Genomic DNA, 16851 nt, shown 5'->3' with positions numbered 1-16851 from the left:
ACTCCGTGAGCCTTTCCTTGCTGGCTTTTTATGACACCTCAGTATCTTGTTACTTGTATGACTGACATCCTCTCGAGGAGGATCATCACTCAGGGCCCTTTCCTCTTATGTTCTCTCCCTCTTGATAACCTTGGCAGCCACCATAGTTTCAATTGTCATGTCTATGCAGATGACTCCCAGATCTGCATACCTAATCATTATCTCTTTCCTGAGGTCCCATGGATCTCTCAAATCTAACATGTCTAAAACTCATTGAGGGCACTATCATTCTTTCATTTACCCAAGTTTACAATCTAGAAGTCATATTCAATTTCTTATACTTGCTCATTGAATTGTTAAATCTTTTCAAGCATACCGCCTCACCATCTCTATCCTCTGGTCACTATAATCACCTTGATTTGGGTTTTCACCACCTTTTTCGTGGACTATTCTAATAGCCTTTTGCAGATTACACACAGTTGCTGAATCCAGAGGCACTTCAGTGGTTGTGTAGGGAATAGGACAAATTCTCTTCCATTTAAAGTCCTTTTTAGTACTTATCTCTACTTCTTCATGGAGTGTGAAGCGCTGAAAAAATGCCAGACTTCTTGATTTCAAAGTATCATAAACTTAGAACTAGAAGACCCCATGGGGACCGTCTAATCCAACCCCCTCATTGTACAGATGGAAAATCTCAGACTCAGGCAATGAGGTGATTAGCTTGAGATCACACTGGGAATAAATAGCAGAGCCCTGGGTTTAAGAGTCATCATGTACTAACAACCCTCCCCCTTCAAATCCAGTGTACTTCCTGTTGCACCATGGATTTCTGAATATATATCCCAGAGAAAAAAGGATTTAGAACTTGTAAAAAAAAAAAAAAAATGACAAGGACCTTGAATCAATTGTTATTCTTCATTCTTGAAGAGGATCAAAATGACATCACTATGTTAGAGTTGAGTTACATTATGTCCAGCTGTGGCTGATCAGACCAATATAAGCTCAGAGTGCTTTGCCACATGTCGGACACAAATAAAGTAGCTTCTCTATTTTTGTGCATCTTGTGTTTCCTTTGGGCTAATTCAGTTCTGTATTGCTCATAGAGCACAGCACCTTTTCTGATGAGGGCACACTATTCTGGGTTGTCCTATGTCAGTGTTTCCCATGTCATACAATAGATTCTTAAGTTCTTAAGAGATACCTTGAGAGTATCCTTGTATCACTTTTTCTGACCACCTTGTGACTGCTTGCCCTGTGTGAGTTCTCCATAAAATAAATTTTTTTTTTTTTGGCAAGCATACATTTGGCATTCAAACAATGTGGCTAACCCAATGGAACTGAACCTTCTGTAGAAGAACTGAAATGCTTAGCAGTTTATATCCTACCTGTTTTTACTTAGGAAGTTGTTGGTGAGCATCTTTTCTTTTTGGGTAGCAGGGATTTATCTGTACCTCCAGCATACTGAAGAAGCCTCAGCGGGTCACCTCATTCTTCTGCCATATTCCTGTCTTCTTATTTTAGGAACTGCATGGAAGTTCTGGCCAAACCCCTTGCCAACCATGAGAAAGTTGTCCGGCAACCCCTTATCTACAGCCTCTTTCCTAATGTACCCCCTACCATCTACTTTGGCACAAGGGATGAGAGAGGTAAACCTGGAAAAGTATTTAAAAGCATAGGAGCCAGTGAGAAACAATTTAGTATGTGGGGTGAAGAGAAAAAGGCCTTATATAAGGATGATCCATTGGGGGGAGGGTGGACATGGGGGGAGGAGAAAGGCTACCTACCTTCCACGAGCCAAGTATAATGAATATACCATTTGTCAAGCTTTCTATGTTCATGCCTTTGTTTTACATGGCTTTCATTCTAACCCCAAACTATATTTTCTTCTTAGATTCTTCCTCGTTTCCCTATATTTTCCCCTTTCCTTATCAACCCTGTTCCTTTACCTCTTTCCTCTAGTCTTTGTTCCTTATTTCTTCTTTCATCTCTCCCTCTTGATTTTTATTAAAAAAAGGATCTTGCCCATGAGCATCTCAGTTTGTTGTAGTAGGCATTGAACCAGAACAATTTCAGAGGCTCATGTGGCTGTGGTGGAGTTATTGGTAGCCAAATGTAGTTATATCCTCTCTCTGTTCACTGTGGTCTTTTCTACCATCCGTGACTTTTGTGTAGTGGAGAAGCTACCCTGGGAACAGAGGAAACTGCTTCGTTGGAAAATGAGTACAGTGACTCCCAACATTGTCAAACAGACCATTGGACGCTCTCACTTCAAAGTCAGCAAGAGTGAGTATCGGTTTGTTCTGCCTCATTTACCAGACCTAGTGTTGCCAAAGAGCTCTGACCTCACTGTGGGATGTGAACCTTTGCATCTGGAGCCCTTCCTGCCTTCTGAGGGAAGTGCTAAGAGATTAGGATTCAGCACAATTATTTTTAGAGGAGTCTATTAATGGAGGACTTGTGGGAGGAGGGACAAATATTATAAACATGAGAGAAAAGATAGCCCTGAGATCCTGGCCTTTTCATGCTATGTGTGGGATTGGGGCCCTGAAGATATAGTAATAGTGTCTTGGCTATGGAGCCTTTCTCTGATGTGGGCACAGGACCATAGTGTGTGACCTCCAGGGCACATATGGGGTTTTATAGTCCTTTTCCACCACAAAGAGAAGAAACTGCAAAAGGGACTGACTCTGTAAAATGTCTTTCACAGAAAACGATGATTGGCTGGGCTGTTGGGGTCACCACATGAAATCTCCCAGTTTCAAAACAATTCGGGAGCATCAAAAGGTAGGAGCCATCCCTGAGAGACTGTACCAGGTGGTTCCCAAGTAGGAAAACAAGGAAAGGGAACACAAAATTAGAGAGGAAAAAGTGAGAAAAACCCAAAGGCTTTCAAATAGCGCTGGAGAAGAAGCATAATAGGCTTTCAGATGAGAATTAGTTGTAGGCCCCTGGGCTTCAATCCAGGTCAGTCACATAGTACCTGAGAGTTGCTCAATTATTTATTTAGCAATAGCTACGTATGTCCCAGCCACTCTGTTGGTCAGTACTTATAGAAAGAGAGAGACAGAGACAGTGACAGAGAGAGAGAAGAGAAGAGAAGAGAAAAAGAAACTGGCCAGTCTAGTCCTGGCCTTTCTAGGTACCATCCTATGTGTATCAAAGGAAAGAGTTTCTGTTTTACAGTTGACCACATACTCCACTCTAAACTGCCATATAGTCCCTCCATTTGTTTCCCACTCTGGTCATTTTTTTTTTTATAAAACACAGAGGCTTGTGGTCCCTTGTTGGAAGAAATAGACTCAGTTTCTTATGATGAAGCCTTCTAGGGACTAAGTATGTCTCCAGTTCTTGTCTCACACTGGAGGGAAGAGCCATCAGGGTCCAGATACAGAAGAGAGATGTTAATAGGGCCAACTCGTCTTTTCCTTTCATGAACATAATCTGTTTCCAAATTGCCACTGTCTGAGTGTTTCCAGAAGCTACTGAGTTGGTATGGACAGCTGGACTGGATCTTCTTTCTGGCATCATCTTTCTGGCTACCACCTTAGCCACCCTCAACATTTTTCATTTCTCTTTCCTTCTCCCTCTCCTGTGTAGCTGAACCACTTCCCAGGCTCATTCCAGATTGGGCGGAAAGACCGACTATGGCGTAACCTGTCGCGCATGCAGAGCCGCTTTGGAAAGAAGGAGTTCAGCTTCTTCCCCCAGTCCTTCATCCTCCCACAGGATGCCAAACTTCTGCGAAAGGCCTGGGAGAGTAGCAGCCGTCAGAAGTGGATTGTGAAGCCGGTAAGGAGTCTGGAGGGAGCAAGAAGAGCAGGGAAGGCAAGGGTCCCTGAGCTGACACAGTTTTCTTCCTTCTTGCTCTCTAGCCAGCATCGGCCCGAGGCATTGGCATCCAGGTCATCCACAAATGGAGCCAGCTACCTAAGAGAAGACCCCTTCTCGTGCAGAGGTGAGCCAGCCTCTTCTCATGTTGCCGGAGATTCCCCCATCTGCCATCTCCCAGTCTTTCTAGCCAGTTCCAGACTCGTCCACATTTCTTCTTTCCCATGTCTCCTTTTCAGAGTGGCTTTCTTAGCACCAAGGAACCTTTTGTTTTTGCTTTAAGAATCTGTGGACTTAGCTCTTGCTCTAGTCCTTTCTCCTTCTTTCGTCTATTCTTGTATCTTATGCTGCTACCACTGTTGGCCCCTTTCTTCTTTCCTGGGAAGGTATCTGCACAAACCCTACCTCATCAGCGGGAGCAAGTTTGACCTTCGTATCTATGTTTACGTCACCTCATATGATCCCCTTCGGATCTACCTCTTCACGGATGGACTCGTCCGCTTTGCTAGCTGCAAGTAAGTGGGAGATATACTGTAGTATATGGATTTGTTTATCAGGAACTAAAGCAAATAAGATAGGTGGGAAAAATGGTTTGTTTGGGTTTTTTGGTTTTGCTTTCCTTTTTTTGAGGGGAGGGTGTTGGGGGCAAGCAGAAAAACATGGATAGAGGTGATTGGAAGAGCTGGGGAGGAACTCTTCTCTACATCAGGAAGACTGCTTGGAGGAGAGAACTAAGAGAGGAAAAAGCTTAAGTATTTTGGGGTTCTGACCCCTGCACTTCCCCAGTTACTGCTATGACTAAGGACACCAGTTGGCTGTTCCTCAGGGGTTGGAGAGGCTCTAGAGAGCCTGAATTCTGGGTGGGGGATCAGTGAGAATGGGTTCATGTGTGCCACTTGGCCTGTCTGGAGCCCAGGAAAGCCTTGACTCCCTTTCCTCCATGTTCTCTGTCCTGCTGACTCCCAGATACTCCTCTTCCATGAAGAGCCTTAGCAACAAGTTCATCCATCTGACCAATTACAGCATCAATAAGAAGAACACCGAATACCAGGCCAACACCGATGAGAACGCTTGCCAGGGCCATAAGTGGTACTGTCTGAGGGCAGGGGGCTGAAGAAGGGTGGCCTTCCAGGATAGAGGGCACGTGTGAGTGCAGGGAGTGAGGCAGCCGAGCACGGTCACCCAGTGGGGCCAGGGCCGCTTCTCCTAATAATGTCTCCCTAGGACACCCTTCCACTGTGAGCCCACGTATTCAGTTGTTTACATTGTGAAACATTATCCTGAGAAAGACAGCCCAGGACTCCATGACACCCCAAGGTTTCAGAGCTGTGGCTCAGGGTTGGTGTCCGGAGGGTCTGATGACCTCCACGTTCTCCTCCCCCGAGATGTCAGGGGGCCTGAGAGAAGAGATCTTGTAGACAGAGGCTCCCTCACACCACGGAGAGGTTCTCACCCAGAACATGACACTGAACCAAGATTCCTTTCCTTTTTTTTGGGTTGCTTTATTTTAGGGCACTGAAGGCCCTGTGGAACTATCTGAGCCAAAAAGGAATCAACAGTGATGCCATCTGGGAAAAGATTAAGGATGTTGTCGTCAAAACCATCATTGCGTGAGTCACCGGAGACTCTAACTTGTGGTTCACTGGCCTCCGTGACGTGGTGTTTCGGGCTTCCTTGGGCCTTTCCAGAGGAGCCTGCTGGGGAGTAGGGATAGGGGAGGGGATGGTGGGGTGGTGGAGTGAGAGTTAATGTGTGTAGGCTGGGTTTCATTTCCCTCTTTTTCCCCCCCAATTCTCTGAGAGGTCTCAGCAGAAGCTGGCTCAAGGTTGATAGGGATCTACTGAAGACTGGTGCTTCCTCTCCTGGGGCTAGTCAAGGGGCAAGGTGCTTCTGCCTGGGCCATGGGAGGAAGCCCACAATTTACCGCCGTCCCCATCACCAGGTCAGAGCCTTATGTAACCAGTTTGCTCAAGATGTATGTGCGCCGGCCCTACAGCTGCCATGAGCTCTTTGGTTTTGACATCATGCTTGATGAAAATCTGAAGCCCTGGGTCCTTGAAGTCAACATCTCTCCAAGGTGAGTGGTATCCTCAAGGATACCCAGCAGAGACCCCCCCTCCCCCCGTCTGTAGTCTCTCTTCAGCCTCCTTTCCTGAAGTTTGGCCCCATTCTAATCCTTATTTTGCCAACTTTGGCAGAGCCCTTTCCTACTTTGGACCTCAGTTTCCACTCTTATGTTAAATGGATAGACTGTTCCCTGGTCATACTTTTCCTCCTCCTCCCCCCATTGTCTATTGGAACTTAAAGATGGTAGAGGAGAGGGGTGGAAATGGTTCCTTGAACCTGATGTCCAACCTGGGTTACCCTTGGCAGGGAACCTAAAAAAGGGTGGCCTTTCTTACTACTCATGGGGCCAGGGGACCTTTGTAATGGAGCTATTGCATAGCACATCTGGGCTGGGCAGTGCAACAGAAATAGCATCAATCTGGAATCTGAGTCCCGACATTAATTGACCCTGGGACAGCAATAAAAGAACTTACATTTTTGAGTCTCTTTCTTCATCTTTAAGAAATAGTTGTGCTAGCTCCTCCTTCCTTGTAATGAAGCACTAGGTAAGTGCAAATTGTTGCTGCAGGAATTCTGAGCCCTCCTGGATTCTGCAGGATCAGGCAAAGGCATGATGCCGAATTAGGGCCACACTATAATTGTGGTCAAGAGAAACTCTGGGTCAAAAACAGGTAGTTGCTTTGATTACCCTGTGTCTGCTTCCCTCCTGCAGCCTTCACTCCAACTCTCCACTAGACATCAGCATCAAGGGCCAGATGATCCGAGACCTCCTGAACCTGGCGGGCTTTGTTCTCCCCCACGCAGAGGACATCAGCTCCAGCTGTGGCAGCTCTAGCAGCTCCACCATCAGGTCGGGCCTCTGCCCCACTATAGCCTCTGGAAAGGGGCCACCACAGGCCTTGGGCTGCTGGGGGGGGGGGGGGTCAGATCACTGGGGATCCTCCACTGAGATTTCCCCCAATCCAAGTGGGACTGGTAAGGCTTGTTCACCTTGATGTGAAGACCCTGTGCTCTTCTTCTCTTTGCTAGTATTGGAATCATGAGCTTTAGAGCTGCCTGGTTGGGAGCATGTTGTGGCTCCTCACAGCTCTTCCTCATCTGCCCCCCACCTCCCCTCAGGTCCCAGCCAGGCTCCATCCCCTTCTCTCATTGGGAAGGCATCTCGTTTTCAGGGCTCTTGGACCTGCCTAAACCGTTTTTGTCTTTGCTCTTAGTCTTAGTAGCTCCACAAAGGAGAAGAGTAGGCTGGCTCCAGAGTACTTCACAGCAGAGAAAATGAAGAAAGCCTATTACCTGACCCAGAAACTGCCTGATCAGGTGGGGAGCCATCCCAGGAGCAGAATGGGGCCTTCTCACGCCATCTCTGACAGACGGGCTGGGGGCTGGGCAGAGCAGCCAGCCAGCATCCTAGAGCATGGGCTCCGTGCCTTTGCTCCATCCAGTTGGCTGTCTGACCTTGGGCAAGTCATCTTCTGTCTGGAATGCCCCATGGCCAGAGGGTCCAGAACTGGACCCTCCCTTTCCTGAGAAGGCTGAGCCTGATGAAGTGGCAGTGGCTCAGAACCTGCTCTGGAGCCCCCCCAATCCTCCACCCTGCTCAGCACTGCCTTCCCTCCACAGATGAGGCTTAGTGCCCTCCGTCTCCCCAGTATCAGCCTCATGGGCTCCATCCTGCCAGTACTGGGTTCACTGTGCTCTGCCCCCTCAATAATAGGGGGATTTTCCTCTTCCGCCTCTCTCCCTACCCCCATTGACTGAGGCTCTGTCTCCCTCTCTTCTCACATGGGGCACACAAGGATTTCTATGCGTCGGTGCTGGACATCCTGACGCCAGATGACGTTCGGGTCCTCGTTGAGATGGAGGATGAGTTTTCGCGCCGGGGCCAGTTTGAGCGGGTCTTCCCCTCTCGAGTCTCTGCCCGCTATCTCCGTTTCTTTGAGCAGCCACGTTATTTTAATATCCTGACCACGCAGTGGGAACAGAAGTATCACAGCAACAAACTTAAAGGTGCGTGTGCGCCACCTTGTTTGGGGACAGGCAGGAGGCTTTGCAGAGTGACCCACCTTGTTCTCTCCTCCCCTTTGCTCCAGGGGTGGACCTGCTCCGCAGCTGGTGCTACAAAGGCTTTCACACTGGAACCATCTCTGACTCTGCTCCCATGGTGAGTGAGCTCATCCCGCTCTTCCAGGGGTGCCGAGGAGGAGCCTCCCTGCTCACCTCCAGGGTCCGTCCCAAGATTGATGTCTCTCCTCGTCCTGCCAAGCTTCTCTGGGTGCTTGCCACCCAGGCACTGGCTTGGCCTTAGTCTCGCTGAGTAGGAAGGGGAATCCTTGATGTTGTGCCCCGTGTCAGCGGTGGGCTGGACTGTCGGGGATGTTCCTGCTCACTCTAAGTGGGGAGGCCTGCTCTTCTCTTTTGTTTGTAGTGGTCCCTGCCGAGATCACATATCGTCATGAAGGGTGACATCCTCCTCAATGCCTTCTGTAAAACAGACCTGAACAAGCTGGGGTAAAGGCTGCTGAAGGGCCGGATCCGGGCAGAACCTGGGGGAGGAGGGCGTGGGACTGGGTTCAGTTCTGAGGAGTCAGAAATCTAGCAGTGGGGATAGAAGTGAGCCAGTGGCCGGACTTGACAAAATTGGGGTCAGGGAGAAGCCCAGAGAATAGAGAAGGCTCCTCCTTCTAGGACAAAACCAAGAGGTGCAAAGTGACTAGTGGTGGGTGGTGCTGCATCGGTCCCTCCAGCACCAAGGGGTGCGAGGAGGACACTTGTGGGTGTGTGCCTGCACCCTCCTGTGCTTGTGGACCTGGCTGTCCTTTTAGGCTTTGGGGGAGCAGTAAAAAGGAAGCTCCTTTCCGAAATAGATTGGAGGCCGACTCTAGGACAGGAGACTGCTAAAATTCTCAGCTGCTTTTGGTCCCAGCCATGTTCAGGGGAACAGAACCGTTTCATGAAGGGAGAAACCCCCATCTTCATGAACTCTTACACTTGTCTTCTCCCTTTTCTCTTTCTCCCAGGAAACCCCCCCATTCTACAAAGGAAAATGAGGATGCCACCCACACCTCTAGCCCCTGCCCTCCAGTGTTACCTATGCTCAAATATTCAGGGCAAGCTCAGAGACTCTCTGTTTCCCCCCCACCTCCAAAAGCCAACAACAACCTTGTTGCCTCTGTGAACCCATGATCAGCTTCCTTCCATTAACCCCACTCCCTCCCCAGGAGCACCAGCGATAGCTACCTCATGGGAACCGGCCTGCCGGCCAGCCTGGAATCCCACCCCTGTCCATCCTGCCCCTAGTCAAGAGTATTTTTGGAAAAGGTTGAATTCCAGAAAGAGGATTTCTCTGGGGCTTAGAGGGATGGTGGGTTTAGGGAAAGCATATGGAGGGGGCTATGTCCCACTCTCCTGCTGCTTGCCCAGCTCCTGTTGTCCCAGCTGAGAAGCAAACAGTGGCCATTGCAGCCTTATAAAACAGGGTTTGATTTCTACCCTCAGAGCCATGTGTGATTTGTTTCCTGATCTAACTGAACTCTTGCCTCACCCATGCTTTGGGCCAGAAAACTTGTTGTTCTCCATCTAGCCCCTGGAGAGAGATTTGATAATCCACACAAGTTTTTATGGGATGGAGCATACCAGGGCATAAGGATGGGATGTTGGGGATCAGAAGGGAGAACAGGGAGAAGCCGGCTTGCTTGATTTTTGCCGTATGTCCCATCATTTTTGTTTTTCTCCCTTTAATTCTTGTGGGTCAACACATAACATGTATAACATAGGCCTCATGGTGCCCTCCTTTGAGAGAACAGTAGCTGGCTTGGCAGCATCATATTGGACATTTTTTCTGCCGTTAGTGAGGTAGCATCTCCAGTAAGTCTTCATTATTGTTGTGACCTGAGGGTAGAGCTAAGTGAGGTTAACACTGAAGTCCTTTCCTCTTTCAGTTTCTGTTCTGAGGACTACTTTGTGGTGAGGTCTCTCAGCACCTACTACTGTGGAAACGATCAGGTATCTCTCCCTATGCGACACCCTTTTTCTCTTCTCCAGGGCCCAAATGGAAAACATAATAGGTTCCATTCTAGGCCCATTGGCTCAACCATCATGTGCCAGAAGCTTCTCCTCGGGACTGCCCTGGGAGGGATGAGCCACTTCAGAAGAACATAATGTCTAAATCTTCATGCAAACGACCATTGTGGTTCTCGCCCTCTCAAACTGTTTCATCCACTTCAAACCTGGACTCCTCCTGGTCCACCCTCCTGCCCATTGTCTTACTCTGATAATCTGATTTTAAAACTGTTTCCTCCGCGGAATTGATACCATCACTCATCACCTTCTAACTCATCTGCTGCTGAATCTGTGGAAGTCCAGAGCTTTCCATGGGGTTAAATTACTGGATGAGGGCCCTCCAGATGGGAATCGTTATCCAATTTTGACCATAGATCTTGGATTCGAGATATAGCATTGGACTCTCAAGAGCCTTTCTATCCCTCACTAGAGCCACAGAATTTCTGGGTTGGAAGGGACCTTGGCAGCCTTTTAATCCAACCTGTACCTGAAAAAGGGAACACCACTTGCCTTTATAAACTCAAAGGAAAATTCAGTACTTCCCTAGATAACCCACTCTGTTTTTGGATAACTGTTTCCTTAAGTATTTTATTGAAACTTTTTTTTTTAATTGGTTTTTTTCCCTAATACTATGCCCCAGGAATTAGAACCCAATCTTGTAGCACAGAAGTAAAGAACAAACCTACGCCACTAATGAGGTTGAACAGTGTATACTCCATTCACAGATGTCTTCCATTCTTAGACCAAGAAGAAAGACGGAGAATTCTTAATCAGTCCTCTGATACCAAGATCACTGATCAGTATTGTTTAAAATACTGTGGCCTTTATGCATATTTTTCCCCTTGGTTCTGCATGATGAGAATTAACAGCTAACATATAGCTTGCAAATTACATGTTTTGTCTTTTTTGAACCTCAGAAATTTGTGAGATAAGTACTACTAGTGTCATCCCCATTTTACAAATTACTGAGGCTCAGAAATTAATGATTTGCCCATGGTCACAATCTATATCAAGGATAGAATTTTAATCCCTCTGTTTATTCATCCAAGTCATCCTACTTTTTGGAAGCAATTATGAATTTTTCATGTCTCCTGCTACTTACTATGAAAGAATATTCCATTGTATTTCTGTCACAACAGTTTGTTCATTTTCCTGTCAGTGGACACTCATCTTATTTTAGTTTCTTGCTAACAGAGACCTGTTAAGACTATTTTGTTATACATGAGATCTTCCTGTCATGGATTTACCCTTGGGATATGTGCCCAAGAGTGGGATTTAGTGTAAACATCCTCATTTCCTTGAACCATTTTTTTTAAGGGATGGTATAATGTTTCTCATCATCTTGTTGGACTTTTTCTGGATGGATTCAGATTTTTGGTGCCTTTACTAAAATGTGGTGTTCAGAACTAAATACAGTCTTCTAGAAGTGGTCTAATTAAGGCAGAATATGGTGGAATTATCACCTCCTTCATGTTGGACAGTATCTCCCTAATTCAACATTGGCAGCCAGGTATCACAGAAACTAGAATGCTGGGCCTAGAGTTGGAAAGACTGACTTCACTAGTTGTGTGACCAGGCAAGTCATTTAACTTTATTTCTCTCAGTTTCCTCCTCCATAGACATAACTGGAGAAGAAATGGCAAACTACTCCACTATCTTTGCCAAGAAAAAGCTCAAAATCAAGTCAGAATTGGATGTTTCTCAACATAGCTTTTCTGCCTGCTTGTAATGTTATTAACATTGAGCATTCACTGTAGCCTTTTGATCTACTATGAGTCCTTACTCTGTCATGCAGTGGATGTCATCCTTCCTACTTTTGGGTCATCCAGAAATTTCATAACCGTACCATTTATTCATTGTAAGAACATCATAGAAATGCATGGAAATTGAGGCTCAGAAAATAAATGATTTGTCCAGGGTCACACAGCTAGTAAAAAGTCTGTGAAGATGTGCTATTGCCTCTAGTTTAAAATATTCCTCAGCCTGAGGTCTAAGGCTTGCCCCAGTCTACCTCCAGCCTACCTTTCTGCCTAGATATTTCACACTTTTCTCTTCACATAAATGCTAATGTTGCAATACTGTGACTTGTCCCTCAGTCTTGTCCTTCCATCTTCCACTCCACTCCACGTTCATGGAGACAGTTCGTTCCCTTTGCTGAGAATGTATTCTCTTACTGATAACTACTTCTAGACTTCAGCTCAGGTCCCACCTCTTCAGTGAAATCACTTCTGATACCCTCGCCTCCTCAGTATCCTCTTCATAATTTCCTAGAGTACTTTAGCTCTCTTCTCGTTTATAAGAAGCTTTTCTCAATTTTGTATTATACTACTTATGTCATTCCCCGTCCTCAAAAAAGTTATGAATTCCTTAAGGGCATTGACTTGCACATGGTAAGCACTTGACATTATATCATCCAATAAATGTCGAAGGAAGAATCAAGTAAGGATTGCCAACTCCCTGTTAATAGATAGTAAGGGAATTATGGGGCTTGGGAGGAGGGACGGACACAGGCTCAGGTGGAGAAGCTTCCTATACTATCAAAATTACCAGTTATATCACTTAGGGTGGTTGTTGGAGGATTCTAAAATGCATTGTAAAAGATGATCGTCTTGGGTGAAAAGGGTTGTTTTTTAATTTGTTTCATCACTGCTGCTGATTGAAGTTAAGGGCATATTGGGAAGAGCATTTGATAATGTGTATAAAGATTTTTTTATAAACCTTCAAGGGCTATTAAAGTGCCATTATGTTGTTGTCTTTACAGCTGTTAAAGACAGCTATTGCTGTCTTTGCTCAAAAGTTCCAAGTTCTCTGATTCCTCATATTCCTTAATGAGCAATATTTCATTACATCCCTGTACCACTGTTTGTTCTGCCACTTTGTTAATATAACAAAATATTAGATGGAGTCATATCTTTGACCTCATTTCTCATATTCCTTATTGAGCAATAATATTTCATTACATCCCTACCACCGTTTGTTCTGCCACTTTGTTATATCATAAAATATCACAATATATTGATATAGATGGAGTCTTTGTCTTTGACCTCATTCCTCATATTTCTTATTGAGCAATAATATTTCATTACATCCCTATACGTCTGTTTGTTCTGCCACTTTGAAATATAAAGTATCACAATATTTTGATATAGATGGAGTCTTAAGTCTTCGACCTCCATTTTGTTTGTGCCCAGTAGTGGGAGCGCTGGGTCAAAGGGTCTGAACAATTGAGTAATTTTTCTCTTATAATTCCAAACTTTTCCAGAAGGGCTGGATCAATTCACGGTTTCTCCAGAAAGGCATTAATGTACTTGCTGTCCTTAGCCCCTCTGACATTGACTGATTCTTCTGTCTTTGCCAGATTTTCTTTTTTAAAAACAGTTATTGATATCTTTGTGTGTGGTTTTTTTTTTTTTTTAATAACTCCATTTCCAGAGATTTAACAGAATAAGACAGGAAAGAGTATGTTAGCAAAATTAAAATGTTGAAAAAGTTTGACATTCTATGCAGCATTACACATCCATGATCTCCTGCCTTTGTAAAAAGAAGCCAGTTTGTGAGAGTATAATTGAGCTAACATTGTCACTCCCCTTCGACCACAACAACCAATCTACTAATCCAAGAATTTATGGTTGAATTATGCAATACTACTGTGCATTTTCATTTTCACCACAATATACGAACTCGGGTCACAAGCAAGGCTTTGAGGATCAGTCTAGCTTGGAAGGCAATTTAAAAAAAAAAAAAAAAAAAAAGGTAGCAATTTGAGCACAAATCACAACAGGGATAAAGTTCTGAAGGTGTTTGGGCTAAAATTTGTGACATTTCTTCTTTGAATAAAACAAAACACAGTTGTCTAGCGGAAATCACTATTAAAGTTATACAGATCTCTAAGAGCTATATGAAGTGGAAAAGGAGTCACTGGGAGACCCTTGAGATGGGAGAGGCCATCAATCCCACATTCTTTGCCTCTGGGCAGGTGAAAGAATGCAGCTGGCCTCAAAGAACTCCCACCTCAAGTGTCTCATTTTGGGGTTAGGAGATCTGATGAATACACATGTTTATAAAACAAATATTTGGTGATTGTCAGGAAGTGTATTTCAAATATCCTGGGAAGCTATTGGACAAGACATTTCCTTTGCCCTACCCACCCCAATAGATTAGGGCCTCTACGTGGACCAATAGGGTTGCTGAACTTTGCTCTCCTGGGAGAGGTCTCTCTTGGCAGTTCTCCTGCCCTCTGCTCCTATTAAGTTTAAACAGATGAGGTTTCTCTTTTCCAGTGATGAGAAAGGTTGAATGTCTAGCCCCTGAGTTCTAAGGCAGTACCTAAAAGTAAAAGTTCTCACACTTGCAATCTGTGGCCTGATGTTCCTCCAAGAATCCAGACTCCCATGTTTGATATTGACCCCCAGAAGATAATCTCTGGCTCCTTATGCCCCGGTTCTGGAGTTTACTTCAGGGACATCTCAAAAATATGGGGCATAGAAATAGCTTTTGTCTTTTCCCACAGTTTCCACGTGAGTATTCCATGTAACTTACCAGTATTGGAAATGGAGCAGCTTTTATTTCATCCCACGGAAAACTCGGGAGACAAAGGTCCTAGAGGAGGTTTTAAGGAGATATCCCCATGATAGTTGATAAACTTTCTCTGAAAGGAAACTAAACTTGGGAGTTGTCGTTGGGGTCACCTGTGGATGAATGTCTCATCATAGGCAGTTTTCCCAAACCTATTAGTAGTACCAGGTGGAAGGAACCCCCACACAATTGGTGCCAGGTACTTTGTGGGCTAGGGCCACACCTCTCTGGTGGTTCTATTTGCATTTCCCAATGCAGATTCCAAGGAAATCGAACTCCTGTGCAACTCTGCGTTCTTGAATGCACCTGTCACTACTACATCCATGTCAGTTAATAAGCATTTATTAAGTGTTGCCTATGTGCCAGCACTAGGGATACAAAAAAGCCAAAACCAGTCCCTTCCCTCAAAGAGCTCACAGTTTAAATGGAGAGAACACAAGCAACAAAGTACAAGCTAGATAACTGCAGCAGAGATGGAAGGCAATCTGAAAGGGGAAGGCATTTGTCACTAGGGTGACTAGGAAGTCCTTTAGGAGTTGGGATTTGAACTGAAACCATGACATAAAGGTGAGAAGGGGAAGCACACACAGGTAGATATGCTCCCCAGCATCTGATAGGTTGCTACTATATGTCCCCAACCCAAATTAAAATCGGAGACTCAAAAGAAGACATTATGATCTGGTGAGAAAGGACAACTCCTGACAAAGTCTCAGTAGAGGAGTGCAAACTGCAAAACAAGATTATATAGACCCTAACCAGATGCTCCCCCCTTTCTCTCCAATTGTCTGGGGGAGTCCAGACATATACCATAAACTTGGAAATTATCCCAGAAACGAAATACTAGTAAATAACAAACTCTTTACCCATGAAGTACTTAAATACTTATAGGGGAGGGAGAGCAGGCGAGGAGAGGAAACAGGAGGGAAATATTGTTTAAAATAATCTAACACTTGCAGCTTTTAGCTTTAGTTCAACTTATTATTATTGCAAAGTATCAGGTCACAATTAGAGCATAGGTCAAGGCTACATTCTTATGAAAGGTCACTTAGTTTATCCCATTAACCATTAAAGTCCATCCAGGTAGCAGGGGGTTGCTGTGACCATTCTGCGCTGTCTTTGTCCTTATATCATATGGCGGTGGAATGCTTCTGTCTGGTGGCCCTTCTCTCAGAAGATATTCTCACCTTTATGGCTAGTTAGATAACCACAGTAGTCTTTGATCTAGTTTCTGTAACCAAAATGTGGTAAGATGTTATGGATAGCTTGATCCTAGTTTTCTCAAGTTAGATCATTCTTTGCAGCTTAGAAATTATATTTAAAGTTGTTTGCTTTGTCCAGCTACTGAACATTTATCTGCTTTTGTTTATAAGACCAATTAGAAATAGCTTCAACTCTCAGGAATATGCTATATATCCTGGCATATTTCCTTCAGTTTAATTGCATTTGCTTCCTAAAATTTTATCTATAGTCTTTGTCATTGTTTATCTGCCAAAGTCATTTGAAGGATCTTTTCCCCTTTCCAATGAATGGTATTCTAATAATAACTGTAAGAAACAAAATCTCTTACCAAGAACTTCATTGATTCACTGGTGAATGCAGAAAAGATTTATTTTACATTCTTACAAGAATGGGTACCTAGAATTGGAAACTGAATGGATGCCCATCAGTTGGAGAATGGCTGAATAAGTTATGGTTTATGAATGTTAATGGAATATAATTTTTCTACAAGAAACGATCAACAGGATGATTTCAGAAAGGCCTGGAGAAACCTACATGAACTGATGCTAAATGAAGTGAGTAGAACCAGGAGAACATTGTACACAGCAACAAGATTATACAATGATCAATTCTGATGGACGTGGCTCTTTTCAACTGTGAGGCGACTCAAACGAATTCCAATAGACTTGATGGAGAGAGCTATCTACATTCAGAAAGAGGATTATGGGGACTGAATATGGATCACAACATAGTATTTTTACCTTTTTTATTGCTTGCTTGCTTTTTGTTTTTGTTCTTATTTTCCCTTTTTGATCTGATTTTTCTTGTGTAGCATGATAATTGTGGAAATAAGTATAGAAAGGTTGAATATTGAGAACTAACTTTGCATATATTTTGAAAATAAAAAGCTATAAAAACAAAAAAATGAGTATCTAGGTGAGTAGACACATTTTAGAAACTCCAAAAGGCTGCATTTATTCCGATCCTGAAACACAAGTCCCATTCCTGATTCCCCATTAATTGGATGTTTCATGCTATGAATCTCCACCATCTCCATAGCCAGTTCCTGCTCTTACATTCTAGAGTTTACATTCTAGAAGGGGAAGGGTAACGAGGTCTAATGGC

General features: G+C 44.5%; 1 protein-coding gene across 2 annotated transcripts in view; it reads left to right on the top strand.

The window, feature by feature from the left end:
- Positions 1 to 12962, top strand: part of TTLL4 (tubulin tyrosine ligase like 4) — a 34264-nt gene extending 21302 nt beyond the window's left edge. For both annotated transcript variants that reach the window (XM_012546372.3, XM_031958047.1), the window contains exons 5-19: positions 1501 to 1625; positions 2152 to 2262; positions 2687 to 2763; positions 3577 to 3768; positions 3852 to 3934; positions 4194 to 4322; positions 4774 to 4896; positions 5319 to 5417; positions 5750 to 5884; positions 6587 to 6724; positions 7089 to 7191; positions 7671 to 7881; positions 7965 to 8035; positions 8300 to 8382; positions 8892 to 12962. In XM_012546372.3, coding sequence (XP_012401826.1) covers positions 1501 to 1625; positions 2152 to 2262; positions 2687 to 2763; positions 3577 to 3768; positions 3852 to 3934; positions 4194 to 4322; positions 4774 to 4896; positions 5319 to 5417; positions 5750 to 5884; positions 6587 to 6724; positions 7089 to 7191; positions 7671 to 7881; positions 7965 to 8035; positions 8300 to 8382; positions 8892 to 9057 — 1846 coding nt within the window. In that variant the 3' untranslated portion in view covers positions 9058 to 12962. The remainder of the gene's footprint in view (positions 1 to 1500; positions 1626 to 2151; positions 2263 to 2686; positions 2764 to 3576; positions 3769 to 3851; positions 3935 to 4193; positions 4323 to 4773; positions 4897 to 5318; positions 5418 to 5749; positions 5885 to 6586; positions 6725 to 7088; positions 7192 to 7670; positions 7882 to 7964; positions 8036 to 8299; positions 8383 to 8891) is intronic.
- Positions 12963 to 16851: the final 3889 nt, after the last annotated feature.

Source organism: Sarcophilus harrisii, chromosome 3 (genome assembly GCF_902635505.1).
Source record: "Sarcophilus harrisii chromosome 3, mSarHar1.11, whole genome shotgun sequence".
NCBI classification, from domain to species: domain Eukaryota; kingdom Metazoa; phylum Chordata; class Mammalia; order Dasyuromorphia; family Dasyuridae; genus Sarcophilus; species Sarcophilus harrisii.
The sequence above is the reverse complement of the archived record's forward strand: the minus strand, read 5'-3'. Positions and strand labels throughout refer to the sequence as shown.